At 42.9% G+C, this 27730-nt stretch overlaps 1 protein-coding gene and 1 long non-coding RNA gene across 2 annotated transcripts in view; one reads left to right on the top strand and one right to left on the bottom strand.

The window, feature by feature from the left end:
* The window catches only part of LOC124307307 (uncharacterized), a 79790-nt gene that overhangs the window by 47364 nt on the left and 4696 nt on the right, over positions 1 to 27730 (bottom strand). Inside the window, exon 2 of the long non-coding RNA XR_006908777.1 lies at positions 27208 to 27367. This is a non-coding gene — a long non-coding RNA (uncharacterized LOC124307307). The remainder of the gene's footprint in view (positions 1 to 27207; positions 27368 to 27730) is intronic.
* LOC124307305 (SKI family transcriptional corepressor 2) lies at positions 116 to 27730 on the top strand. Its single transcript, XM_046768831.1, has 7 exons — positions 116 to 235; positions 10235 to 10328; positions 10866 to 11167; positions 11279 to 11871; positions 11950 to 12281; positions 24800 to 24941; positions 27243 to 27730. The coding sequence occupies exons 2-7, from the start codon at positions 10236 to 10238 to the stop codon at positions 27326 to 27328; spliced, it is 1548 nt and encodes a 515-aa protein (XP_046624787.1). The 5' UTR covers positions 116 to 235; position 10235; the 3' UTR covers positions 27329 to 27730.

Below are 27730 nucleotides of genomic sequence, written 5' to 3'. Positions count from 1 at the left end.
GTCGAGGGTGACTTTGCGTCGCGACGGGGGCGTCGGTGTTTCGCGAGGCGCCGCGTGGACAGTCGGTCTGACATCCGGGAGCGAAGGAGCCCTTCATTTTTCCCAATTCTTTTATCGAGTGCACTCGAGACGGTCCCGTTCGTTCTCATCGCCTGTCAATTCGAATCAGTAACACTAGTGATATTGTGATTTGTTTCCTCGAGTAACTCGCAGCCCTGGATTCCCCGCAGGCAAGGTAATTTGTAACGAAGCTGTTTGAAATAACAATATTCTCGCTGTACTTTACCAGGTGACGATCGTCGTTACCTTCGTTTTCAGAAATAAGGGGGGGGGGGGACTTGTCACGTACTCCGTCAGTCTTTGTGATTCTTGATTATATATAGACAGTCGACTGAGTTTGTTATTTATGTACTGTCAAAGTGTAAATATACATGTGAGGACTCAAAAGTTGAGTGAATATAGATTTGCATTGAGAAAATGATCTATTTATAATTAGCGGTATGATAATCGACGTAATTGGGGATGCAAGACTATAAAGGCTACACTGAGAAAATAGTTTATTTACCGTTAACAAACGTATATTTGGATATGGGGAAACAAATGTTTCGTCAAGTATTATTATCAAATTTTAGTTGAGCAAAATATGATTTGTTAACTATCAATAAATTTCTAACGATCGTTATTTGGCCCCGCTAAAATTTTATAATAATAATAACATATTCGTTTCACCGTATTCCGATATACATTTGTTAACGGTATATAAATTCTTTTCTTACAATGTCAGTGCACCGTATATACCTAACAAGTTTACTGACACGGAGAGGCGTTTCTACGAGATGTGGTTTCCTGAGGGTGTGATGATGTTAAAAATTTGTTCCTCAACGGTCGGACTTCGTGCAAACTAAATTGACCCCCAATAAAAGTGCCGGGGGTAAGAAACGGCAAACTGCACCCGAGGGATCGTCGAATGAGCCAGGGTGCGTTCTCCGCCGCCGCCGGCGTCGCCAAGAGACGAACACAGAACAGATATACATCGTTCGCCAGAAATATTCATGAAAAATTGAATTGATTTCCATTTGCAACAATAAGTATAATGTGACACGTTAATTGGAACAAGTTATATTCGTCTAATAATTGTCACAGGGTGTCTAGCGTCAATAACATATCAAATTTCCTGACATCTCCCGGGTTTCCAAACGAGAATAGACATATTTCCAGGACTCATTTCAACCTAACTTTACTAACAAAACCTCTTTTTTCATGCATCAGATGTCTTCATCGTAATTTAAAATAGTCCAATTTTTCTTTCAGTTCAATTTTGCTTCAAACTCAATGAACAATTATATCACCAAGCACTCGAATTTTAAGAAACTAACGTAAGTTTAGGATTAGCCATTCTTTCGAAACATAAAGGTAGAAACAGGAATCTGAGGGTGTTGACTATTTTTAATACTTGTTTCTACTTTTCATAAATTTTACATAGTCCTCAACATCAATCTGTCAAGTCTTAAAATTCCTTCAAAACCCATATTTTTCGTCACCTGTACTCTCACGGAGAGTAATTTTCTACGTTTTAAAGAATCGTCCAATAGTAAGGAAGAAACTACAAAAGTTCCAGGACACATTCTCGAATCCCCCGTCATTTCCTAGTTTTTCTAGTCGCATGCAAATTCCCTGACAATTTTCGGTTTTCCAGATTTTCTTCACAGTTAGACACCCTGATTAATATAGATACAAGAAAATCGGTAAAAGCTTTACGTGTGTCTCAAAGGTGTTCGAAGCTACGTAAATCATGAATATAATCGTTACCTAAGCACGGATTATCAACGGAAGACGAAAACGGGTCGAGCATCACAGTAAACCAAGTTTAGAGGGGTTCAGGTGATTCGAAAAAGTTTCTCAAGGGTGTAGTTCAGGTTTAGGTTAAGTTATAGTTATGGTAGCAGGACGAGCGAGGGGATCGAATAAGTTGTAAGTGGTTTTTATTTCCCTGACAAGGAACGGGGAAAAGAAGTCCTATGGGTGAATTCATTTCTCTTCGCTCACCGATTGGGGGAGTTGTTCCGCTGTTTTTACCGCTTCAAGAAATTTTTATATATAGATACCAACAAAGAAAGCTTACCTATGTTCTTTATTCTGTGATATATTGTCGTGCGTGAAAAAATGTGATAGACGTTTTTTCCCACATGCTAATTCGGCGGTTCAAAGGATAAAAGCTAGCCTTAAAGGTTGCTCCGAAAAATCCATTTTTTTATAACTGTTCGATAATAAGGTACAATTTCTTAATAAAATCAATCGGAAATTTTTCGTTATCAAGACACGATGATAAAGATGCACAGTATTTTCACCGTCAGAAGTTGCATCCCTTATTTTTTGGGTGAAGTGTAGGCTTGCTTTTGACTTCCCAAACACCTCAATTATTACGGAAAAAAATACGCGTCTAACATTTTTCACGTACTCCAATATATCACAGAAAGCAGAAAATCAGTGAGACACACCTCGGATACTTACTTTCCTTGTAAGTTACGCTGCTGAATAACCACCAACCGCATAAAAGCCCGAAAGGTTCTTACTCGTAGAGGACCTGCTACGAATACTTGGGGTGAGGAAAAGTCTAAAACGGTTTCATCCCTCTTCAACGCTGTCTTGTGAAATGTTACACGCTTATAACGGTACGTACACGCGAATGTAGAAATCCACTGCAAATACGAGCATCGGATTGATACGAATCGGAATCGCGTGCGGACCAACGGTGAGGAATAACAGGTGCACCATGTGTGGAGATTCATTAAATAAACATAAAACTGCACACCGTACGCGAGCAGAGTTGTACCCTAACGATGATATCGTTCTAGTACGATTATTCTTCACGCTAATTCACGGTTACACCGCATTGCGTCGAACAGTGTACGAGATGCATAAATGAAGCAAGCAATGCATAGACCGATATCTTTTTTTTTCTCCCAGTCTGGATTCATCCTGCCGTTTCAGGCGTATACGTATCCTACGCTTTGACCTCGTCTACGAGAACTTGTTTCGATCGGTACACGTTCACACTACATGTTCGGAAAAAGGTGATACAGAATCATGCTTGGAGTTCGTCCCGCGACTTACAATTAGCTAGACAGAACGAAAAAGAAAAGAAAAAATATCGAATGTACTACTGGAGCATGTTTCGTAAAAGAGCAATTTAATTATTAAAGTTTTCATCCGCTTGATTTCAGAGGAACTGTATACAGTTAATCTTTTAATTCCCTTGAGGGAGGCCACGGTATAATATGCAGACCTTCGGACTTTGATGATCGTTGTTTGATACGAGTTTCTTCTTCCTCGAATAAAAATGCTTGCAGGGCTAATGAATCGCCGTCGGACATATGTATCTAAATACACTGAACGATGGATTTATATCACAACGATAATTCAACCTCCTAGGGAATTGAACAACGTCAAAGTAGTTAGGGTCGAAAAATAATGTTGATTTTACTTTTCCTGTGGTGAATAAAACTAGAGCACTTTTTTCTACTTAAATCTACAGCAACTGTGGCAAGATTTAAAAATCTGACAATAAGGGAACAAAACCAATAGTAAAAGAGTTACAATATGCTTGATCAGATCCACCACAATTGATGTAGATTTGACTCCGAAAAAGTGATGGCCATATGATCACCACAACAGTTGTAAAATCTACATTACATTTTTTTCCGTGTATACGTAATTATGGCAGTAAAATATTTGCTGATCGAAGGAATCGAAAGATAGCTCTTATTCGTTAAAATTCTCTTAAGAAAAACATCAGCATTGCATACAGTGAAATAGTTCGACTCGAAGAAGGAGTCGTTAATTATACCTACCTAGCGGACGCTGAATTGATGTGATCGAATTTTGACGTCCAATTTGAAGAATCGTGGGGAATCTAATCGTCGATTAATTGGCGTCAACAAATTAGCGGGAAAACGACGACGACCGTCTGTCCGTTCTACGGAGAAAACAGTAATTCAAAAGAGATCCTGCATGTAGACGACGGTGCGTAACATCAAAGCTCTATAATTCGACGAGACGGTCTGGAGCGTGTGCGTCAATTTCATTACGCTAATTGTAACCACCACCCCAAAAAACCGTACAATACATTGACAGATACGATCGGCCCGGCAACGACCCTCCGCGGTAGCGAGTTAATATTTAATTGATAAAATCATCAGCATAATTGCCACCCTCCCGTGTAAGCACCTGTACGGAAAATACAGAACACGGCGGTCAGAGGGGCAGGGAGGGAGGGAAGAGGTTGGGAACAAACGGCGTCGCGTAATTACCGTTAAATTGTTAATTTTCGACGCAATGCCTCCTCTCGCCGCGAATTAATCAAATCTATCAAATGATCAGATCAATTCGTGAATGCTGAATCGTATTACGTACGACGTTTCTGTAAGACTTTGATAATTGAATTCTCCCCAGGCGACGTCCCACTGCAAGATGACAATTGCGTTTTTTAAAGAACCCGGAGGGGTGTCGCGATTGAATTTTTCGACAAAGCATTCTTGTAGCAACAATTTGACTAGTGCTTCTCGATTTTTTTTTTTTTTTTCAAATAAAAAAACAAACCGGTAGTCATAATAATATACTCGGTACGTACGTGTGTAACAAAGTTAGGGTGCGGTTGGTATTCTTTACTTCCGATCTGTGCATAACGCAACAACTTTGGAATTGTTCTCCTCGGTCGCGAAAGAAAATAACTACAATCTATCGACGGGATTTAAAACTCGTGCACGATAGTTAAAATGTCGAAACGCGTACCGCGTCGAGTAAAGGGAACGAAGAGGCGCTGCAGGTGCCACAATTGGTGATACGACGATCCTCGCCTCTGTTGTAACCGGAAGCCAGGTCAGGTTTCACCGTTACACATTTATACTTGCGGAGTTCATCGAAGTTGAACTCGGGATGGATAATTTTCGTGAGCTTCCATTAGATTGCCTCATAAACCCTCTCAGCGATTAAAGCGGATATTAAAAGACGGCGTACGAGAGACTTGTGTAAATATTCAAAAACAGGTTACATAAAATTCTGTAGGCGTGTAAATCGAAATGATTTGTTCACCGCTGAGCCTGTGTGTGCACTGACTATAGGATATTCAAGGTAAACTGCAGCCGTATTGGGATGTGACACTTTAGTGATTGAAACGTTTTCGGGGTTGAAAGAGAATTACTTTCTTAAATATTGAAAGCTACCATAGGCAGCTTTGTATACGCATTTTCCGGGGTTAAACAAACATTTTTATCGGTATTAAACGTACACACGTCAAATGGCCTCGCCGCCTGCTCTTGAACCTTTCATACCGTCGATGAACGGAAGTCAAGGTAAAAAAGAAAACACCTTCTACGTTATATGTATATTATATTTATATTAGTCGGGGATTCCGTTCGTACGTTATACATACAGGCGTGTCGAAAGTAAATCAAGGTAATTTTATTGAGCGTTTGTTCCAAGTTTTGAAATTCACTACGGCTTTGAGATAAATGGGTTGTTGGTTTTATTTTTCAAATCAGACGCTAGATCCTCAAGCTGCAACAAATTGAAAATTGATAACCAAAATCATTTTCCAATACCGGATATGAAGTCTATAAAAAATATTCGGAACAGTGAAAATCGAAGCTGTACATTATTGTAAGAAAATACGTATATAGATTAAGTAATATAGACCAAAATACTATGGAATTATACCAAGTGTCCAAGCCTAAGTGTCTGCTCACGTTTTAGCTCTTGCACATACAGGTATAAGAATAAGGTGTGAATCTTGGTTCACCTGTAATTTGGCAGTGCGGTGCAGCAGGACCGTTAAAAACAAAAGAACCGAAAGAAATGAGACACAAAGACCGAAGGCGAGGCTCTGTTTCCGAGTCATGCAAATACTCGAGAGAAGTACAATTACAGGGATGAAGAGAGAGACGGAGGAAGGGAGGGAGGGAGAAAGAGAGACGGCATCGGATGGAATATAAGAGAAAGAAGAAAAAAGGCAAAGTTTCCCGGAGGTACGGGAGAGCCTCATGATGGAGGCACGGAGACTTAACGACGTCACAATGAACGCTCCCGCCCCTGTCGACTTTTGCCGGGGGTGGAAGAGGACGAGGACTCTGTCGGGGTTAGGGGGCGGAGGAGGGCTGGGGTGGAAAACGAAGCTGGGCGACGAACGCGAGCACAGATTGAATTGTAAAATAACCGGGATGGAACAATGTGCCCCCCTCTGCAACTTTGTGTTTGCATTTAAATAATCTGCGAGCAGAAACTCGCTTATTCTCTAACTTCGTGTACATTGTGATCTACGGCGCGAGAGAGATTTCCAGGACAGTGGATCGAGATGGAAAAGACTGGGGGCGCAGGATTCGCGCCGAAATATTTAACAGCAGACGCTCCAAGCTCGGCCTGAAAACTTGGGATGAATCAGTATTTCGCGGTAATATTGAAATACAAGTTATAAAACGAATGATTTTCAATTGCCGAATGTCTCGTGCGCTCACCAAGTCCTCGTAAACACAAATTTAAGTATAAGCTGTGTAAAAATTACCTGAGCTCATTTTCAACTCGCTTTCTTCATGTCGATTTTTGCCAAAGCAGAGACTGCGGGACTTTATCCTTCATTTTTTTTTTAATATCTATATTTTTCAAATCCGTGCAAATTTTGAGAAATACAGCTCATCTTCTAACTAATATTCTTCTACGGCGACTGTTAAACTTACCGGAAAATTAGTTGCCGGCGATTTTAATACAACTTGGAGCAGATACTTGAACCAAATTAAATTTTGTAAAAATTAGTGGGTTGTAGGATTAGGTTAACCAACATTGAACTTTTTAGTTAACCAACTAGAAAAGTTTCAGCATGTGTTATACGTGAGATTGCCAACGTTGCGCGTCTTGCAGCGGTTTACGTTATTTGTTACCATTCAAGAATCAATTCCAGTTCTTTGGAATCATTGTAAAAGTTCAATTACTGAATTCCATCATAGCTGCGAGTGAGAAGTTTACTTGGACTGAATAAAAATAGCGAAATAATCGTTACAAGCTGAGAAAGGTCATAAGCACAGAATTTGAAACACTTTACGGTCGTTCAATTATTATTTCCGCTAATTTTCACTCGGGTAAAGTCACGATTTCGTATTTAATCTTGGACAGTCTGCTCTCACAAGTAAGAAGATTCAAGAGGGTTGAAGGACGTTCTCGAGTTAAACGAAGTTTCGAAGTACCGGATTGTAGGCAAAACTCATGTTACATTTGTACGGGTTTATATACAGTATTCCTTTCAAATAGGGCGGCACGAAGGAAGGCGGTGAAGGGAATGTGATTCTTCGAAATTACTTCCCCCCACCAATAGTCTTCAGGTACGAATTAACTCGGCCGCCGGCTTCACCTCTGAATAGGGCCGCGTGTCATTCGCGTCAATTGCGTTTTATTTTTAAGGTGCCAGTTTGTTTTTCCCCTGACTGTTGGTAGGTGTAAAATATGTAATGGAAAGTTTATATCGACCAAGAAATCATCGAGCAGTCGAGAGCGACGTTGCAGTTGAATGATTTTGAGAGGCATGCTGCTGAGAGGAACGAAAACAATAATTCTACGGATTTATCTCATACTCTCCATACATTGTCAGATCTCTGCTGAACGCGAACGAAAGACGATCTATTTTGTATTGAACTCACGAAAAGTATAAATTCAATTCGATGTTACTTGTATTTTCGTGTATTCGCACGATAAAATTGACTTGCGTTGAATAAATAGTATATAAAATGACTTGCATTCCCCATCACTCAAGTTCGAGCGTCAGGGTTTTCGCAATCATTTGTCAGTGAAATAATTCGAATGACGGATCATCAATGAGTGATACGAAGCATTTTCCAATAACGGCCCTACACAGAAGCAACTGTCCAAATATTCGTAAATATAAAGTAGTGGGGGAAGCGCTCGAGCAAGTATTAAAATAAAAGCGGCCCTATTCGGAGTGAATACTGTACCATAATTCCTTAGCGATTACTGAAACGAATCAGAAGTCAGACAGTACCTATACACATCACAGATGAAACCTCATCAAGTCTCCGAGTGTTTTTTAACTTGAAACTCCCTACAGATTTTTGACTAGGCTATAACCGTCTTCCATTTACCTCGCAGCCTCTCCGTATCACTGTAGAAAGTAGGCGAAGAATTTTCGAGGTAAAAGTCACCCACCTCTCCGGCTCCGCACCGAAACCGTTGATTTTAATTGAAAACCCCTCTACCAGCTCGATCTATCCAAGCATTTTGCCCCACGTATACGTCCAGGGTATTACATGCATGCGCACCTCGACGCAAGTACGCGTGTACGAGAGAGTAGGTTGTACACCTACCCGAAGAGGAGATAGAAATACCGTACACAACCCCCATAGAATGTCCCGTAGAGCGCTGGCGCCGGCGGGTTGCCGTCGGCATCCCTCGGGAGCTTCGGATGGGGTGGGGGATAATTCAATTTGACACCCCCACCCACGCTTAAACAAGGCAGCACCCGTCCCCCTCCCCCTCGCCCCTCCTTTCCTCCTCTTCGTCCCTTGCCCTCAGCCTCCCGTCCCTCTCGCGACCTCGTGCAAATTAAATTCTCATCCAGCGTGAAACAATGCACCACTGCCTGGCCTGGTGGCTAACTCGGCTATGGGGCAGAGTTTCGATGGTCAGCGAGCTTGCGCTGGGTGCGCTGGATGTTGGATCATACGAATTGACCGCATTAATTAACCGTTGCTCGTATATGACGGAAGTGAATTCACTGTAAGGATAATTAAATTTTAACGAATGTAGATATAACGGAAGACGGCTGACTGCAATTTTTTTTAAGATAATGTACGATGTGCGATGTTATAAATTAATTTTCTATTATGGTGGGTGTGGTGAGGGAAATTTTTTGTTTAAAAATAGTCGGGTAGTTAGAAATATTCTTGGACAATATCGTTGAGAAGATGCATAGAAACTCGCATCTGAATCTTTAGTTCCGAACGTAGAAACATAGAGCGTGAAGTCAGGGATGAATTGTAAAATTGGACGTACGGTTTGAACGGTTTAGCTCCCGTGGTTAATATACAGATCTGACTAAATAACAAATTGGCGTTGCAAAACAAGGAACGTCATCGAAGCGAGATGCAAAGTTTAATTCGAACGCCCGCTTAATCCCTCGGAGATTTATTTAATCACCGTCCAATAAAGAGATGATCAAGGAACTCGGTAGTGTAAGCTTACCATAGACATTTAAAGCTACGACAATGCTCTGGCTTAATCACATTCGATTAATTCACGCGCTTTCCGTCGCTCCGAAACCTCTCGCTGATACACGGGTCAACCAATTTTTCCTCTCATACAATACTTTCGATATTTCCAATCAGCATCGCCATCGTCGAGCAATTGCAATTCTTTACAGAAGAGCGGTGTCACAGAATTTGTACTTGATTGTAAACGCAACCCTAAGAAAAGCTCTGTCTATCGTCAGTGTGAACATTCATCCGAGCTGCTATTTTAGTATCAGATCCGCAGTGCAGTTGGCGTCTCAAGCGTAGCATTTGATGTACAGAAATCCGAAACGAGCCGATCGGAGTCTTCCAGCCCTGACAAATCTCAGTTTCGAGTCGTTCCCTGGGGTGTTAATTCCCCGGAGATCCAGGTTACGACGTACGTGAGCTCATGGGACCGTTGAAGCAGCTCGGAGAATAAATTACCCCAACAAATCGATACGCTTATGGGTCATTATATGAAATCCATTAAGCTGAGCTATGCGTTGAGAATTTGTTGATGTAAAAAGACCGTTTTCGTTGAATTATTTAAAAAATTGATTTGCGAACGCAAATCATTTTCAACGTTTGTATCTACCTTTATTCACATATTCCCGATTATTGCGACAAGCTCATTCGCTTCAAATTAAATGCACGAATGAGCTTTACATATTTAATAACGACGTGTCTATTTTACGGATTGTACGAAGCGCGATTGACAAAATATAATGAATATAAATACCGACGGGTTCAGGGGATTCCAATGGTTCGGTATATCCGTACGTGTGCACTGCAGTATTTTACCTGCGGCTGCAGAACGCATTGCGCGAGAATAGTTCCGGGAAAAAGCCAATTAATTGCTTCGCGTTCCATTGTCCTTTATACCTTTTGATATTTGTGCAGTTTTATTCGATGGAATGATGTGAAACTGATTTATTTCGGTTTTGTACTTCGTTTTTGTTTTTCAGAATGGACGGGCCGGCGGTATTGTCTCTGCCTCCGATGTCCAACCAAAAACCAGTTGCGTCGCCACAGCCCCAGTCGCATTCCAAACCGAATCAGGTAGCGACCGATTACCTCACGTTTCGAGTTACGCAATCCGAAAGTCAAACACGTTCATAAATATCAAACATGACTTCCATTAGTGCTGCCATTCCTGCATACAGAGAATATCACAAATGTTCCGGAATGCCTGGTAGATTGAATACATGTACTACAGATGTTTGAAACTGTCTTCAGAAATCTCAAACATCATCGACTACTCGCGCAGCCGGAACACTTGCGGAGTTGAACTTTTTTTTTCTATCTTTACGCATCACGAATCAAATCGTCAAATATCCGTGGGAAAAAATTCCTACCTCTAGTAATTACATCATTTTACCGTAAAAATTTGGTAACAGTACCAACAGTCGACATAAAACATCGCAACTGAGAAATCGATCAAAGCACTACATAGAGTTTTCCGAATGTACGAATAACTTCTCGTCACGTCTCATTCGAGATGCACGATTTTCTCAAGCGAAAGTAAACCTAGAAGCGATCAAAAAGTCAATTTAAACCCAACGGCTTCAGAGCTGCGTGGTGCATCTAAGCTGATAGGAGTTGCAGGTGGGAACAGTGTCGTTGTACGGGATCCACATCGTGTCTCTGGTGATCGAGGGCCAGGAACGATTATGTCTGGCTCAGATCAGCAATACACTGCTCAAGCAGTTCAGCTACAACGAGATTCACAACCGTCGTGTAGCCCTGGGCATCACCTGCGTCCAATGCACACCGGTGCAGCTTGAAATCCTCCGTAGAGCCGGCGCCATGCCGGTTTCCTCAAGAAGATGCGGGATGATCACGCGACGGGAAGCCGAACGACTCTGCAAATCTTTCCTGGGCGATAACGCGCCCCCTAGGTGAGTCGCCATCCTTTTACGGAACCAAGAACCGAAAAGGGCACGATGGAAACAAATCGACATGTTCCGTTCTTAAATTTTCCTTGACCCGTTTACATCTTTGGACTCCAGACTTCCCGAGGACTTTGCGTTTTCGGTACATCACGAATGTGCCTGGGGTTGTCGAGGCGCATTTTTACCAGCACGGTACAACAGTTCCCGAGCAAAGTGCATCAAGTGTGCCTACTGCGGTCTCTTCTTCTCCCCGAACAAGTTCATATTCCATTCGCACCGTATCGGCCCGACGGACAAGTACGTCCAACCAGACGCGGCGAACTTCAACTCGTGGCGGAGACACATGAAGCTATCAGGCAGCCCCCCTGACGACGTGGTCCACGCCTGGGAAGACGTCAAGGCGATGTTCAACGGAGGAACCAGAAAGAGACTGCTGTCGAATCCCACGGGACCTCGGTGCACACCAACGGCCGTTAAACGTGCCAGATCCTCGCCACCGACGCAATTGCCCTCCCCGATACCCTCGCCGACGCATCCGCGAGTTCCGCCGTTCCCGGAACTGCCGCTTCCATTGTCGCGGAATTTCGTCATGGACTACGTGTGGCATCAGCATCAACAGGCCGCGGCAGCAGCGGCGGTAAAAACCCCCGGCTTCTCGTTTTCGCAGTACGCTTTACCCTGGCTGGCAAAAAGACCCGTTCTTTTCCCAGGTAAGAATAAACCCCCCAGGAGGGACACGACGATCGGCGTCGATCCTTTACTTCATGGATTTCATTTCACGTTTCCAGGTCCACTGCCCCCGCCGATACCCGGAGCAACGACGGCCGAACCCATGGCACCGCCAGTCACGTCGTCCTTGCATCAGTCCGCTTTTCACCCGGTACTTCGGGCGGGTCCTCCGCTCGGTGAATCGGGTCAGATAGTCCAGGAGTCTACCCCTGAACCCAGCGTTGAAAAGGACGACGATTCCGACGACGAGGTCGACATCGAGACGACGGAGGACGAGGTCAAGGCACCCTTGAATCACCCTCAGAGCCTCAACTCCGCGTCAAACTCCGCCCTGAGTACCCACAGTGGGCACAGCACATCGCCCCAGTGTTGGAGTCCTCCGAGAGAAACGGTAAGTTCGTTACTTTCCATGTTTCCAAACCGCAAGGTTTTCGCAACTCGTGTCCTCAGCGAGTGTCGAAGACTGGTTCAACGCGTGTAACGGTTCGCAGAACATTAACTGGCAAGGTTTTGAATGAAAGTTTGATCATTCTTCGTCCGTCAGAAAGTAGAGCGGGCCGCAAAGCGATTAGTTATCGATAATCGTGTTTGTGCTCAAGCTTGAATAGCGTACTGGCGTAGATCAGCAAACATTATGCTAAAGTGGATGGGTAAGAAAGGAGGAAAGGTATCCCGCATGTGCGGAGTGGGAGGCACGTCTCCTCCGTATCCAGTGCCACTCGGTCACGCGGCCATTGTGCGGCGGTGAAAACGTAGTTATAACACATTGTTCGAGACACGCGTCATTACTCCTGATTACTTTGTAAACACTCTACGTCAAATACGAGCGAATATGTTCAGCGTTCCACGCTTTGTAGGCCAGGCGGCGGGTCGCGCAAACACGTAACCCTGCGGCAAACACTTTGCGACAAATGACAATCACGGCATCCGTTCCAACGTTCAACACGGTGAAATGTTGCCTGCCTAGAGTAGAATTTGTCACTCGGGAACTGCGGGACTCGAGCCGCACGCGACTCCTAGACACGCGACGCGTCCCTATGCCGAGAGCGTTTTCGTCCTCGACAAAAATCGACGAGCAGACAGATAACGCGATTCGTGTGACACGGTAATCCACAACGCTTGTTTATAACAATCATTTGTACAATTTCACTTCTTCTTCTTCTTCTTCTTACGTGGTCTCCTTCCAAGCTGTACAGTTTAACGGGGTTTTTCCTCAACCTTTCGGGAGTTACAGTGTTGAGAGTACCGCGTGTCAATCTTTGACCGTGTCGAATTTCGTCTCGGAAAAATGGCAGAGAAATATTTGCCTCTTAGGTTATGAAAATAAAAAAAAAAAATCATGAAAAATATTCATCACCGGCAGATTAATTATACGGCAACGACTTTCCCGTAACTTTAATCACTTAGTGGTGACTGAAAAGAGCTCTACCTACTATTGTAGCTAGTACCGAAGCAATAGCAGAGTATATTTGGATTGTAACTAAAGGAGCCAGGCCCTTATGTACCCTCCATGCTCCATACCCACCATTTTGCCTCATAATCCAACCCACCTTGTCCCACATTACCAAGTGTGTAAACAATTATACGGTGAAGTTAATCAAATTAACGGTCTCTACGTCGTGTGAGTAGGATGTTCCCACTTATACCGACTGATTCTTGCTTCGTACCTTTCAGATTCCGAAGTCTGTCCACGTAGCGATGCCAGTTATGAACTGTATAAATCATATTGGAATCCACGAGAATCATTTTGCGGAATCAATAAATTCATTACAGTTTCTAAAATGCGTGTAAAAAATCCTGTTTTAGGTAAAATATCACGGTGAGTCAACGGCTCGACTCGCACACAGTAAGCCGTGTAACGGATCTACATAATTTTAGGCCAACGTCAAGCTGTTCGCCATTCGGCCCTTCAGTTTGCTCTGCGGTTCGATTGTTCATTGACTGTTGGTCGACTGCTCACACGACCGTCCTTTCCCGTCAATCGCGATAATTATTGTGTCAGTAAATACCTGCGTACGTACCGTACTATGATCCTCAGTCGATGGCTAAACACGCGATCGTGTTCCGAGTGCCTCCCCATCCTCTCGACTCTTAGGGTTCTCTAATATAATTAAATAAATGACCGCTACATTATTTTGACAGGGCTTCAAGGTTCAACGAACTTGTTATTTGCCGTTGCCGATGCTCGCTGTTCTGGAGTGACGACTTTTCCAGCTTGGTCTAATCACTTAGAGCGATTCTACTTGCCCCTCGACCTTTCACACCCACTATCGCATCGCTATTTTCCCTGGTATACGACTATTATCGATCATTCGATCATCGTGATCCTTCTCTCTCTCTCTCTCTCTCTCGGTCTGTCACTTCAAGCATTGATATCAACTTGTATACTTTTGTATACACCACCGATTCGCTCCTGCGCCAGGACAATTAACGATATTTGTAGAGCGTAACAACAATTTACGTGGACAATATTAACAGTCATTTCAAAAGCCCTCATCATAAGTGACACAAGTAGTGAATTGACGAAAAGTAATAAAACAACAAGTACTTCAGACATCAATCAAGATGAGAATCAAGTGGTTGTTGGTTGCTATTTGGATGTCATATTGACAGTAATCGCACTCGATTTTTTCACAAAAATAAAATGAACTTCATGCGTGTAAATACATTGCACTTTTGGTGTGTCTACTCGTTTTCTGAGAAAATCTGAATTGATTTTGAAAAACACTGAATTCAATTGATTCATACGTGATACCGACGTATTTTTTTTTTAGATAAAACGATTGCGGCGAATCCCAAACTGATCGGCCAACGAGTTGACGAGTTGCAATCAAGAAACTCAACGAACCCTTATTCTCTTACGGTTATAAGAAATATCAAGTTTGTGGAAAACGCTAAAGAAACGAAAGACGCGGAATTGGCAATCAATTAATAACAGTACGGAGAAATATTAAATACCCCTCAATTGTTACCAAAAAATGGGTCTACCAAATTTCTGTTCAGGCTGATTTCCCAAACTCGTTTCATTCATTTTTGAGAGGGCTCTGCCAATTGTGCTTTAACACCAGCACAGCAGTATACATAAACGAAGTATAAAAATGTTTAATACGGCACCTTGCTAATTAGACCCTAATTACACTGCACCCCATGGTCACGTTTTCTAGCATAGTTTTGCTAATATCATGCACGTTAACGATTATTCATTGACAAACGAAATTTGTGATCGTGATTGAGTGGACCCATCACTGCGCAAAGTGTTAGAGAAATGCCTCCTCAACGTCTACTTTTCATCAACACAAGCTCTAGTCCGAAACTGTAATTGATCACGGTTCAATAATCGTGTAATACCACGGGTCGATTCCAAGCTTTCATTCAAAGGGCCAAAAAAGTCGCCCAAAAACAGATAGAAGCCCTCGGCCTCTCTTTCCTCGTTTCTTCCGTCTGTCCTTCGGTCCAGAGCCCGCGACTTTGTCGAAAAGAGCCTGGATAAGCCTTCAGGATTGCTATAGACAGCTTTTCAATTCCCCTCGTTGGTGAACGTGTTGAGTGAGACGAAGGGCAGGGGTTCCTGTATTTTCTCCTCGAACCTGTTCGCCCCCATCTCCTGTTACCCGAACACCACAGCGTCGGCTGGGCCCCACATACGAGACAGAGAAGGGTGCGCGATACAGACATAAGTCCAGACAGTACAGACACGCGCACATTGAGAGGGACTGGTTCGAACCTAGTTACCACGATACAAACGGGAACCCCCCGCAACTGTGCTGCGGTGACTAAGTAAGTAATCCCCAAACGTTATTTGTAGTTATTTGTCGGTCTACTGGACCAGCAACCGAGTATTTTCATTTTCGCAACATCTGGATACATTCGCGTATCTCTTGTACGACGACTGGCAGAACTCCGGTTCTGCAATCTCAATATCAAACGAGTGGAGAGAGCGGTATAGGATAAGATTTACTCAAGTCTTCGAGCCTAAATTTCTTCTAGGAGTGAAACTTTACGATTCAAATTATTTCATCGCCCGGAAGAATAATATGATATGCTGTTTTGAAAATTCTGAACCCCCTACAGTTCAGTACACCGTGTAAGTTGAGAAGCACTTCCATTCGAGAGCTTTCGGCTCCGAAGGGTAGGTTCTGGTGGAGAGCGGCTCAGGCTGCGTAATCCGTAACCATTTCGAAGCTCAATTGTTTCCTAATTAATTACGCACCGGCACCAATTAAGAGAAGCTCGTTGAATTAATCAATTCAAACGACGAGCCCTTGCTACAGGCTATAAACACCAAGGAAATGTCGACTGTGAGTAGGATGTTTTTACGAGGAGTTATTTGGTAAAAAAGCGGAAGAGAAAATTGATTTTCCGTTTTGTCTTTATATCAGGGGAAAGTATATCAACCCTTCTACCCCGAAGCCGTGAAACACATTCCTGGCACCCGATCAGGTACAATTAAATGACGTCACGTCCGGCTGTTCCGTACTCGAGAAACGTCCCGCGCGTTCAGCAAAACGGGAACTGGAAAGTGGCAACTGGGACAGCTCCATTTAAATCACACGATGGATACGTTAGTTAGTTTCGGCCGCAACTTTTAATTGCACCTCGACCGAGTGGAGGGTCGTCGTTAGACGCCCTCTGAGGACGGTAATTACTTTTTTTCTTTCCTACGTGACTTGTTTGGCGACAACGTTATAGGATAAATTTAACAGTCGGTATCGACCCGCCAGTAATCTCTTGAAAATATTGCGAAGCTGGCTACCAGTGTTATAACGTACACGCGTTCACGAAATATTCATTACATAGAGCTGTTCCGATTTTTGAAGAGAATTATCCATGACTGTCTTGCGATTAACCTGGAACGGATGCAACGTGAAATGAACACGTCGAGCCCACCTAGCTCCGCGACAACTTGACGTACAAAACAGTGCGCGTCGGAAATGTCATTGGGTTATTTCAGCCAAAGTAAAAGCTGGGTGTAGTCACGGCTTTCAATTTAATCACCGAGTCCCGAAGGGTTTCGAGAAGGTCAAGAGTTGGCATTTCACGTATAGTGAAGAGGGACAATTTTAGCTGTACTCACCACTGTACCTTTAAAAATGCCAGTGAATTTTTTAATTAATAGACACAGATGACTGAATACAGTCCCAGACTAAATGCCACGGACATATTATTCCGTTCTTAAACCTTGATGTAGATTTTTTACAACAAATTGGAAACACCATCAATGTGCTTTGTAGGTAAGAGGTTCAAAGGCTAGAGGTTCGAGCACTTCATTGAACGTTAACTATACCACCGTTCAGAATTAGTGACGAAAGTAGTTGATTCACGACCAACTTGTCTAAATTTCCAATTTACTAACGATAAGTCACGTACAGCGCAATGTCTATTACATTATATTCCCGGTTATTTCAAATAATGCTATAGATTTGCCGAGCAATCTGTTTCAATGCGACCGGACCTATCGAAAGGGTTCTCTGGTTTTCTCTGACCATTGGATACGATGAAACTCCTTTACGAGTAGTTTGAGGAAGCTGTAGCAAACTGTACCGCGTAACATGGAGTCAGAGACGAGGGCAGATGGGTTGTAGCAGGGTGTTGCGTGGGCGTTCACCGTTGATTCAATTATGATCGTTGCAGCACTGGCTCCGCCCTTCGCTGTCTGCCCAATCCAGATACTCTTGTAATCTCGGCTCGCCAATTCGAATAGAGATGAGCTTCTCCACTTATAACCGCCGAATTGTTCTCGAATTAACAATTCCACCGCAGAACATTCTCACTCGAAATTCCATGCAATATACTTATCGATCAGAGTGACTGGATTTCGTTTCAAACCGTTTCGTAGCAATAGCTTCGACCCTGTTTACCTAAACTATGAATTAGAGCAATCCAAGACAATCAATTTAGAGATATGTTTATACCTCCAGTCATCAATCGTACCTTGTCTTGCGGTGATGCATGTCGCGAAGTAATTTGGAGAAAATTTGTAAAACAAAAATTCGTGGCTGGTTATACGCACCGTCTGTGATTCTCAATTGCTTTTCGATGCGCCAGTAAAATCAAGATATTAAGCAAGAGCAGCGTACAACGGTGTCCAATTTGCGCAAATGCCGTTTCTTCAATGGAAAAACTTTTTGCCGTGTAAACGTGGCAGGATGAGAGTCGATTACAGCGAAATGCTCGAGTCTTTCAGATACAGCGCCTTACACGAGTTTTCTTGGCAACGTAGATTTTTATTGCTACAAGACCATTCCAGCAGTTCTCTCCCCCTTTATCTCTTCGTTTTTTCCACTTCTTTTCTGCAACGAGATCGGGGAAGAGGAGACGGCATTCCGAGATACTCAGCCAAGCGTTCGATTCGAATCGAGTTAAAAATTTCAAATTAACGTTACTCCACGAAGTCGGTGGAACCCCAATTCTGACCGAATGAAATTCCCCCAGTTTCGCGCGTTACCAAACTTTTCACATGGAACGAACAACACGATTCCCCCTACCGCGATAAACTACCGTTGCATAAATATGAGTGAGAAATCTGCAGTCGTATTTTAACCTTGAGTGTAGGAAAAGTATCGTTCAAACGATTTAGGAATCCGGATAAATACTAACGCTGCACGGCGATGACTAAGGATTCCAACTTCCGGAAGAAGGGGACGAAATAACCCCGTGCACATGGATAAGTGTGGTGTATTATTATAACCGGAACTATCATAAGCCTTAGCTTGGCAAATCCATTATTATCCAGAGTATAATCAATTTCCCACAATGATGCTGCGTCTAGCGGATATAGTGGCTGGTATGTACCAACAGCGAAGCTTGCTTCGTGCTTCACTATTTCCTCCATCCGTCCGTCCCAGCTGTCTGCTGCCCACCGCGCCGTCGAATCGTCGACATCGCCGAATCGACGAGGTAAGCCAACCGAAAGTGATGCGACTAACGCGATTGTGTACCAACTCCGTGCTCAACGAATACTCTGGGAATTAATTGAATATAGGGGATACGGGCTTCTCTGGCTACAATTGCATTGATTACGACCGTCGCCTATTACGGTTTGGCGAAAGGCTGCATGTCGAACCCTAATTGACTCTACTTTCGCACCTATAACTTCGGCGTAGAATAGACTAAATCACTGATATACACATACCTATAACTACTAACGACTATATGCATGACACTACGATTGAGTGAGGAATGTATTATGTATACACGCCGAACGTTGCACCCTCTTTTGTTGATTCGTGGCTACGTTGATTGACAATTATTTTAAAACTACGACATTATATGTTTTTGCACCATGACGTTCTGAAAGATGAATCCCGGCGGAGGTTATAAGATACCGGTTTAGTTTCAAAATTAAAAAAAAAATTATTACAGCGTTTATCAATCTTCTATGTCGAACGTATGGATTATCGAAAATGTAGTTTAGAACCGAGCGCAGCACCCAGTAAATAGACAAAAGTCATGTAACCGACATATGAAAACCATCCCCATGGCCTAACCTTCGACTCCATGGCACTCGACAGGAAATGCCTCACAGGCATCACTGTCATAAGCGATAGTTTGGACAAGATACCAAGACAAACCACGAGAGAAAAGTACAAGTTATATTTGAAATTGATTCATTTGTGTCTATTCTTAGAACTTCGAATCCATCGGTACCTTTGTTGCCCAAAATCGCCCGTAGGTAGATATATAGATCCCAAGTGATGATAAAGATCGTTGCTAATGAGTTATCCATGTAATCAACGTGAAAGCATTTACTGAAATTTGAACACGGGCTCTTTTTCGTCATATTATAACATTTTTCGACTGGTTGTGATACAGTATTACATTCATAGTTATGTTAACCCGTTTCAAAGCGATCCGTAGTCCTGTTTTAGCCTTTTTTTTACGTTCCGTTTCACCGAGAGCCAGGGTGAAATCCGTCCTAAACCCGCATTCGTCTAGGATCCGCGGTGTCTGCGCCTACCTCGGAAGTTTGTCGCGGTACAACACTCCGAACAAGTATCAGCCGTGTCCGGTACCTGCAGAACAGAATCGAGACTGCAGTGCAGACATTCGGCGTTGTTCCCGAAAACGGAAGAAAACCGAGCCGGAAGTTGATACAACGAAAAGAAAGCTACGCTGCCGGCAATCCGACGACCCGCCGCTGAAAGCAACGCCAAAGCTGAAGCAAGCCGCGAAAAAGGATGAACCGTGTTTGTGTAGCACGACATCCACTACGGGCGAGGCAAATCAGCAACAACATCAGCCCAAACGTAAACAGGGAAAAATAAGGACTTTGGAAAAGGACTCGGCTGGAGCAAATGTGAGGATAAACGCGGGGTCCATGAAGTCGCCGGAAGCCAAGCATGCAGCGGCTCTTCCTTCAACCCTTCGCGCAGTCCTGCGTAAGGACCGTCGCAATTTAAGCAGCTTCGTTAGGGCGGTGGTAAAACCGGACAAGGAACCGCGATGGCGTGAAATCCAGAAAACTCCGAATGATACTCAGCCGTCAAAGATGTCGAGAATTTCATCACCCCATCACGGCAAGAAGGCTGACCCCAACGATCTTGGGCAAGAGAGTAAAACGACGAGAAACAAGGTCGTCAAGGTGCTGTGGCACTCGAAGAATTTTTCTGACCCGGAGTAACAAGGCTCGGTGAAAGGAACAGCCCAAAGACGTTATTTGAAATTTGAACCTTGTTAATATGTCGGTGAAATAATAAATACATTGCACGAAACTTTCAACGACCAGCGGGAACTACGTTACTTTCAATATTGATTCACAATGCTAGCAGAGTAACGGCGCAAATGTTTCAGTCATTTATTCCGGAAACATTGTACCTTCGTGTAGTTTCCTTCATTAATATACGATTAGTTCTTCTGTTTTGATATTTCATAACCTGCAGCAATAAAACATCGGGATGTCCACAGTAATAGTTTCAAGGATTAACATCGCGAATTAAGCCTGAAATTCAGTGGTTTGTGGAATTTGAAAACAACGATGAACAGTCGGGCAAAATCGTGTACATAACTCTGCAGTGGCACGGAGCGGAGAGAAAAAATCGTCTAGCGATTTTGGCTGCGTAAAATCCGACACACGGTAGAGTTGTTTTACCCGTAATCCTTTATTGGATCAACGGGGCTGAAACAATTGAGCGGGCCATAACGCGCGGGTTGCCGCGGGGGGTGGAAGGAGGGAGGGTTTCGGGCGCTGTTTGCCCGTTTAGAAAGGGAGGGAAAGGGATTTCTACCTACTTTAACGGCTGAGCGAAGTTACAAATGGGACCACGTGAAACTCATCCATGATACGCGGAGTTTGCGCCAACGTTGTTCGGTAGGTATAATCTGTGCGCTGGTGATTCGGTATGCTGTTGCTTTCCAGACTTTGCCTTTTCCGTCTCGTCCGCATCGTTCGTTCCATACATCCTACCTACCATACTTTTCACGACGACTTATCCCCGTTATTTTTGCAAGCGACAAAACCTCACGTACTACTTTGGTAAATTGCAGGCAATGTAACGGCCCACGCGTCTTGAATTTCCTTCGGTACTTACAATCAATCTCACCCTAGACCAGGCAAGATGATCAGCACCTGCCGCTTTCTACGACGCGTTTGAGTTGGCCGATATCTGACGCACTCAAGATTCTCAAGCCGACGACGATGAGCTATTGGGTACACAATTTACCTCCTACGCCTCCGACGAAAACTTTTTCCATCCTACCTTGGCTAGCTATTCCCAATGTCTGGTGATGCGCGATGAGTAGTTCCCCTTCTGACGCGTAACTGGATAGTCGCGATTCTACTTGTAAACTGAATCAGGGTTCGAAAGCAACTTGTATAAATATTAAAGGACCTTAATCCGGAACGAGGAAGAAGATCTCCTATCGCAACTAATCGATTTAGCAATGCCGAGGGGGGCTTCTGCTGTTTGCTGGTCCGTTTTCTCGTCCCCTTTCCGCTCGGAGGCACGGTTGCATGGGTATTACTGCACATATGCCTAACCCTAATATTTTGTACAACGCATAAACATAGGTATAGGCGTACAGTCGTACAACGGACCTGCCTTTCCAGCGACCACCTGTTCATCGAGAGGCTCCTTTCCGAATCCTGTCTGCAATATCTGCCTCTTATTACCGGGACGAATCGTCGACGAGACAAAATTACCTGGTCAGCATATCGTGGTACGCAAGCCAAGAAGGAAGCCAGTTTAATGTTTCCATGGATCATGCCCGTATGGAGAAGGAGCTGTTTCGAACTGAGAAATCTGCCGATCCAAGACTCGGTAATACTCGTCGCATCTGCGCGCAACCCTACATCTCCAGCCGATGTTTTACCTCAACGAATTGCTTCGCCACGCGCCCCTCGCTGTATACACACGGAATATAATTACTCTAAATCCCAAACATCATGAAACTTTGATAGCGAACATCATGACGGTGGTCGTCAACACCCCTGAATGCTTGATAACAATTTACATATGAACAGTGTACGTAATCCTTTCGTAAACAAAATTAAATCACACAATATCTACACACACCCCGTAGAGAGGCAAGATTTTTACCCCTCATCTATTACGACTGGCATTATGAATAATTGATCGCGATATCTGTGCAGGTGAATTGCCACGGTCGCATTGTTGCGCCGTTACTTGAAATTCATAGGCGATTTCGAATAACATCGCGCTGTCTTCATCGCGTGTGGCACATGCAACGATCCGCATTTGACACGGTAATGTTTCATACGTGCGACAGTCTTCTCTCAACTCTGAATATTTAATCACAGAAAAGTGAGTTACATCCACTACTATAACCAAGGCTCCGTTCGGCGTGTTTACCGTTGATAACGAATGCACGGTAATATCGTTTACCATCATCAGCTCCAGGTCTCGTATCTCAATGCATGGATCTCTCTACGAGACTATAATATGCAAATGGCACTGCATATAGAAATTGTGGAGAAATTTTACAATGCAATTTTCAATCTGAAAAACCGCGCAACATTGGATTTGACAATAGATTATATTCTTTTTCCTGTATAATAACCAAGGGATGAAAACGTTGCTCATTCGCCGTCGTATCATGCATAGTTATAAGTATCGCAAGAGGATTTTCCAAACAAGTGCTTGAGAGATTACGACGCATCTATATTTAATAGCTGCAGCATCTGAAAAATTGATGGCCTCATGCAATGCCGACATCCTAGTAATTGGCAGTGGTCCGGAGTTTATTCCTGGAGGGATACAAAAGTGGAACACACGTGCCCCTGTACATTATAGTCTTCCAACTGACACGTTCGACTTTTATACAATACGCGATTATAAATTACCTCGGAGGTTTCTCCGCTAAATCGCATAGATTATTACGCAGAACAGTAAAAGTTTTTCCTTTCAAGTCAGCAAAAAACGGCACAAGACTCGCAGATATTCTCCTTAACTTTCATGAATTACGACTTCAAACCTCTATGAAAATAGTAGATAAGTGATCAACAATCTTCGAAACTTGAAGCGAAATCCCGAAGAAGATAATACGAGATGCGTAATGTACGTACAACAAACGTGAAAATGCAGTCTGCAAAAGTTAACGGAGTAATTACGTTTCAGATGTACAAAAAACTTGGCTACTGAGACGAATAGCGAAGAGTTGTAGTTTCGTTCGAGACTTACACCGAACAATCACCCCCCTCCCCCCTCCCCCCCCCCCTCTCCCCAGCACCGTACTGAAATATTTAATCCTAATCAATTTCACCGCTCGCGGCCTTAATTTAAGTAATTTCACGATTGCTATCTGAACAGGTAGCCAGCAAGCCAATGGTGTTTTAAATAAAGCACCGTGCCCCGTTCCGCGTTATGGATTACCTCATCCAAAGTAGATTGCTGGCAAAGGGCCTATTGGACAATCGCAATAGCCCTGCCTGGAGGGAAACAATATCATAATAGTAGACGCATACGCAATGCGACCTAATACCGGAGTCCCGGTAATGCCCAAGATACAAGCATACCTGCGAAAGTTGAACTACATCGTTGGTGTAACACTACGACTCTGATGGTCCGGAACACGCACAACCGTGTCTGTATATCCGCGGGTCGTAATGTAACTACGGCCATCACTGCATAACGGAGTGGTTGATCGCGATGAGTGCCGCAACGTAATAACGGGTCGCGGAAAAGCTATGCCTCAATTCTGAATGTCACGATATCTACGAAACAATTCATCCGGTCGTTCGGACGTAATTGGAAAATTCAACGCACGGTATTACAGGCGTGAAAATCGAGTGGTCCGAAAGGACCGATCCTAGATCGTACTGCTATTCCCGTTACTTACGAAAGTAAAGGAAGTAAGTTGAACGAAGCCAAAGTTTAGATGAAACAAAACTCAGATTAGTTGATCCGTTTCGAGTGATCGTCGGGCAAAAATGAATTTTTAATTTCGTAAATAACTCAGAAATGGCTTGACCGATTTCTAAATTTGTAAGATGAATCGCATAGATTGAGATCAAGATCATCAAAATCCGTTCATTCGCTCTCGAGATATCGTTTCACTCACGCGTCAAGACGTCGATACGCAGAAAAAATGTAACGCAGATTTTATATCTGAGTGGTGAACGTATGAACAACACCTTTTCGAGGTCAAATTTAATTCAATTGTGGTGGATCTACTTAAGCATATTGTATCTCTTATACTATTGGTTTTGTTACTCGGACTAACGGATTTGTAACCACAGGGGACGTAAAATCTGCAATATTTTTCATTTCGTGTAGAAAAATGGAGGTCTGTGAATCCGAAAACATGGAGACCGGTAAAAAAAACTCAACTTTCCATTATCGAGTTCGACTAGTAATTTTTGTGTAAAAATTGTACAGCCCGAACACTTTTTGGCGAATAAATCTCACCGATTTTGGAAAGCAATCGGCCGAAACTTTTCTGTTTCATTTTCAGGAGCGAGAGGCGGAAAAAATAGCCGAAGAAGCCGCGGCCCTAAGAGAAGTGAAACCCGAAGTCCCTAGAGTGGCTACGACGACCGGAAGTCCAGAGAGCTGGCATGGAGGAGCACTTTACAGGCATCTACATTTACTCCGAGGTAGGTCGATATACTTGAAAAGTTTTAAAGATCGAGCCTTTATCGTTTTTGTATAACAGTGTAAAGATACTCAAGTGACATCGATATCTCTTGCAGACCGTGTCAAAGGAGAATGACTCTGAACCGATCAGAGAATTGATTGCGTCTAGTACACGTACAACTTGACGATTTGCTAACAATAAGTGAGAATGCTCCGCTAAGTGAATTTCTGTATCGATTGATGTAATTAGTCGGGAGTGAAGTGTTAACTGGGAATTCATGTTGTTGGGGGAATCGAGGTGGTACAAATTAACAGGGAGGAATCCAGACAGGGGTGCAGGCCAGCGAGGGATTCAAATGGCGGCGAGGGCGAGTAGTAGGCGGCTTAAAGATTACTCGAGGGCGTCCCCGACCTCGACGCTTGCGCAAAAGAAATATCCACTTCAACCGCTTCTTCCTCGCTCATTCGCCCTTTCTTTCTTTCGTGCCGTTATCCCTTCGTCCCTTCATTTTCTGGCCATTCATTAGAACCAACTGTTACGCTATCAAATCGCGTCTTCGTCTCCATCCGTGTGACGTCGTATTTCAACAGCAATCGCCCCGAGTTGCAGAATCGAAAAACGAAAGAGTTGCACGACGAATGTGATTTCAAAACTATTTCGAACAAATTATTTCAATGGATTCCGTATTATGCCGTATACAGCGGCTCAAGGGCGGATCCAGCTTTCGAGTCAGGGTCTAGTCGAGATCTAGTCAGATCTAGTCAAAACAGGCTCCAATTCGATTAATATAATAAATCTCATTATAAAGAAACAGCATCTCATTGTTATACGTGAAAATAATTTTAATCAAATCACAAAATCACAAATAAGAGATTAGAAAAATTATCACTAGTCGACCTAGACCCCTGGATCTACCCTTGCAGTGGCTACGATTTTTACTTTTCAAATTTGAACTCTTGTACAGATACGTTGTATAAAGGATCAAAAGAGAATAGTTCGTTTTTTTTTTTTTGTTTTTTTTTTCTAATTTGTTTATTTATCTTCAAATTTGTTATGCTACCGTTTATTGCCGTTGAATATGCACCTGAGGAGGAGTTTACGTTTTCAAAACATGATCCTTAATCGGGCACGGACAGAGTTTCAATACCTGTCAGAGGATCGGTGGGCATTCAGTGCAGGCGTAAGCCGAAAATAACGAGGTAGGTGCTGCTGCCTGATATCGTGCTGAATAAGCAACGACGGGGATCATTGCCAATGGGCAAAGAGAGGTTCCGCAATACGTATAACATCGTGTATTCAAGCCGTACGTTCGTTTGATAAATTATCCATATCGTATACAGCGGACGACCAAAAGGCTACTTCTGAGTTACAATTAGAGTGTTCGTTATTCACTAACCGTGTACGAAATCGACGAGTACCTAACTCGATTCAAGCTGCTCAAATGTGGAGATATTTTCGCCTCAAGGAAAACATTAATTAACAATAAGACGGGTTCTCAGGTAAGAGCAGTAGAAAATAATCATTTTATTGTGACATTGTGGCTAGAATAATGGACGAAATGGAATTGAAAAAAAAATGCATTTGAAAGCTACCGTATTCCACTTTGAAACCAAAAAAAAAAAAAGAAAGTCGCAGCTAATTGTAAGCCAAATTTCAATTTATCAAAAATCCGTCCCGTAGAAGCTTAGAGGCTATATTGACGATCCTGAAAAGTCTTGGTTTTTGTATTTCGGATATTCCTTTCGCCTACAAATGTGGTTACCATTTTTCTAATCGTTTTCTGCAAAGCGAATTCAGAATTGAAGGGTTCATTAACGAATTTTTCTTTAAACACTCACTTTTCCATAATTGAAAATTTTCAATCACTTTTTTAAACAATTTTGTTTTCTATTTTACGAATTTCAACTATGCAGACATATTAAGGAATGCTTAAAGTATATCCCTGAATTTTTAAATTAAAATCCGAACAAAGGGTTGTCAATGCCAGGTGGATAAAGCATAATCCGGGTCAAACTGACCCGGTATATCAAAAATGTGGCCAGAAGTAAGTGTGTCAAAAAAGGGTTAAACAACTTTTAAATACGTCTTGGTTCACTCTTTTCCATCCATTAGTCTAGTAACAATAAAACATTAAATAAAATGCTAATTTTCGACTGCTCTTAAATTACCTACATTACCTCCCTTAAATTCAACCGATTAACATTGGATTCGCAATTATTTTCCTCAGGAATAATGGCACACAAAAATACGACGAAAATAAATTTATCATGATAAATCCAGCTCACCCTAATTTTCTACACCGGGTTGAAATCCGTTTCAGGTAGCGATGTGTCCGACTGCTCTGCTTGCAGGCCTCGAGGCGTCTTCTACGGACAAGTTCACAGCCCTTCAGCTCCCACAAATTAATTATTCTCATAATTATTCTCCGCCGCTCTGTAGTGCGTTCTGTAAATTACGTATACATATATAAATAATATATATACATATAAAAATTACTCGATGCAGGTTCGTAAGTAATAAAAGTAAAACATGCCTGACTAATTACGATATATGTATAGGTCGTACACACATATATATATAACGAATACGAAAAGAGCAATGCCTAGATATCAAATCACACACCTATGTGCAGGATTATAATTCGCTCCTTCGTCCTTTCTGTAGATATAAACTCTACTTAACTACGGTCTCCGTTAAGCTGGATATTGTGACATAATAATTGATAATATAAATTGTAGAATTAATCGCTAACTAAACGCTTTTTAATTGCATAAGAACAAAAAGACCCCCAACCAATCATTGCACAAA

Source organism: Neodiprion virginianus, chromosome 6 (assembly GCF_021901495.1).
Source record: "Neodiprion virginianus isolate iyNeoVirg1 chromosome 6, iyNeoVirg1.1, whole genome shotgun sequence".
NCBI classification, from domain to species: Eukaryota; Metazoa; Arthropoda; class Insecta; order Hymenoptera; family Diprionidae; genus Neodiprion; species Neodiprion virginianus.
This window is presented reverse-complemented; position numbering and strand designations above follow the sequence as displayed.

Coding starts and splice junctions, on each gene's coding strand:
- LOC124307305 (XM_046768831.1), top strand. CDS start 10,236: ATGGACGGGCCGGCGGTATTGTCTCTGCCTCCGATGTCCAACCAAAAA. Junction 10,329..10,865: donor CGCATTCCAAACCGAATCAG/GTAGCGACCGAT, acceptor CTAAGCTGATAG/GAGTTGCAGGTGGGAACAGT. Junction 12,282..24,799: donor GGAGTCCTCCGAGAGAAACG/GTAAGTTCGTTA, acceptor TTTCATTTTCAG/GAGCGAGAGGCGGAAAAAAT.